A 1,075-nucleotide genomic window follows, 5' to 3' on the forward strand; every position below is an offset into this window, starting at 1 on the left:
CTTCTTCTTCTCCTCCTCCTCCTCTCTCTCTTCTTCTTCTCCTCCTCTCCCTCCTCCTCTTCTCCTCCTCTCTTCTTCTTCTGTCCTACTTCCTCTCCCTTCTCTTCTCCTCCTCCCTCTTCCTCTCTCTCCCCCCTTCTTTTTCCTCTCCCCTCCCTCTCTCTCCCCTTTCCCCTCTCTCTCTCCTTTTCCCTCTCCCCCAGCACAAACACCCTTCGGGTTCGTCACCTCCGCGTGGTGAACGCGCCCCAACCCCCAGAGTTCCCCCGGGGCGAGCGCAGCCCCGCGCGGGCCCCGTGCGGAGGCGCCGGGCCGGGCGGCTGCCGGGGCGCGGGCACGGCCGGGCGCGCCCCGCCGGACTCACCCACTCGTTGTCCTTGGGGCTGAAGCTGTAGAGCGCGACCTGCCCGGTCACGTCTGCGATGCCGGTGATGAAGGGGTCGTGCTGCCGCAGGGCCGCCAGACTCATCTCCTGCCCCGCTCTGCCCGCCGCCTCCATCTTGGATCCGGGCAGCCCCGCCCGCGCAACGGCGACAACCGCCACGGTGCCACGGCGCGCCGGCCCCCCCGCCCGCCGGAACGCCCGGCCCGCGCCTGCCGTTCCGCCCGCCGGGCAGGCCCTACACGCCCAGAGCCCTTCGGCCCCTCGGGACCTACAGCCCTGCCGGGGCCCCTCTCCCACCTCCGGACTCGCAGCCGCTTCCCCGGGGCTCCTCTTCACATCTGCGGGCCCCGCAGCCCTTCCCCGGAGCCGCTCTGCCCACCTGTGGGCCCGTGGGGTTTGGGCACGGGCCGTGCCCCCGCCGACCCCCGTGGGCAGGGCCGAGGGCTGGGTTCGCATCGTTGTTATTTATTTACTCGCGTTAGTAATACAAAGGCTTCTGAGTTTACTGCGGGCTGGCCTATGAATGCGATGAGCTGGGTCATCTGGATAATTCACTGGAATTATCTTCCAGCACTGTGGGGGTGATCCTGTGCGTTCCTGTGTTTGTCATCTGGTATATGAATGTTTCACAGTCTGCGGTGGGATAGGGAATTTTCAGTATTTTAGAAGAATTTTAGGATTGAATATTTT

At 65.0% G+C, this 1,075-nt stretch overlaps 1 protein-coding gene across 2 annotated transcripts in view; it reads right to left on the reverse strand.

Annotated features, from left to right (window-relative positions):
* Positions 1-543, reverse strand: part of DCP1A (decapping mRNA 1A) — a 31,256-nt gene extending 30,713 nt beyond the window's left edge. Inside the window, exon 1 of one of the 2 annotated variants that reach the window (XM_027701099.1) lies at positions 365-543. In XM_027701099.1, the coding sequence (XP_027556900.1) occupies positions 365-499 (135 nt within the window). In that variant the 5' untranslated portion in view covers positions 500-543. The remainder of the gene's footprint in view (positions 1-364) is intronic. The other variant, XM_027701097.1, reaches the window with a different exon arrangement.
* Between the last annotated feature and the right edge of the window lie 532 nt (positions 544-1,075).

The sequence above is a fragment of the Neopelma chrysocephalum genome, unplaced genomic scaffold (assembly GCF_003984885.1).
Source record: "Neopelma chrysocephalum unplaced genomic scaffold, ASM398488v2 Primary Assembly neopelma1_147, whole genome shotgun sequence".
Classification (NCBI taxonomy): domain Eukaryota; kingdom Metazoa; phylum Chordata; class Aves; order Passeriformes; family Pipridae; genus Neopelma; species Neopelma chrysocephalum.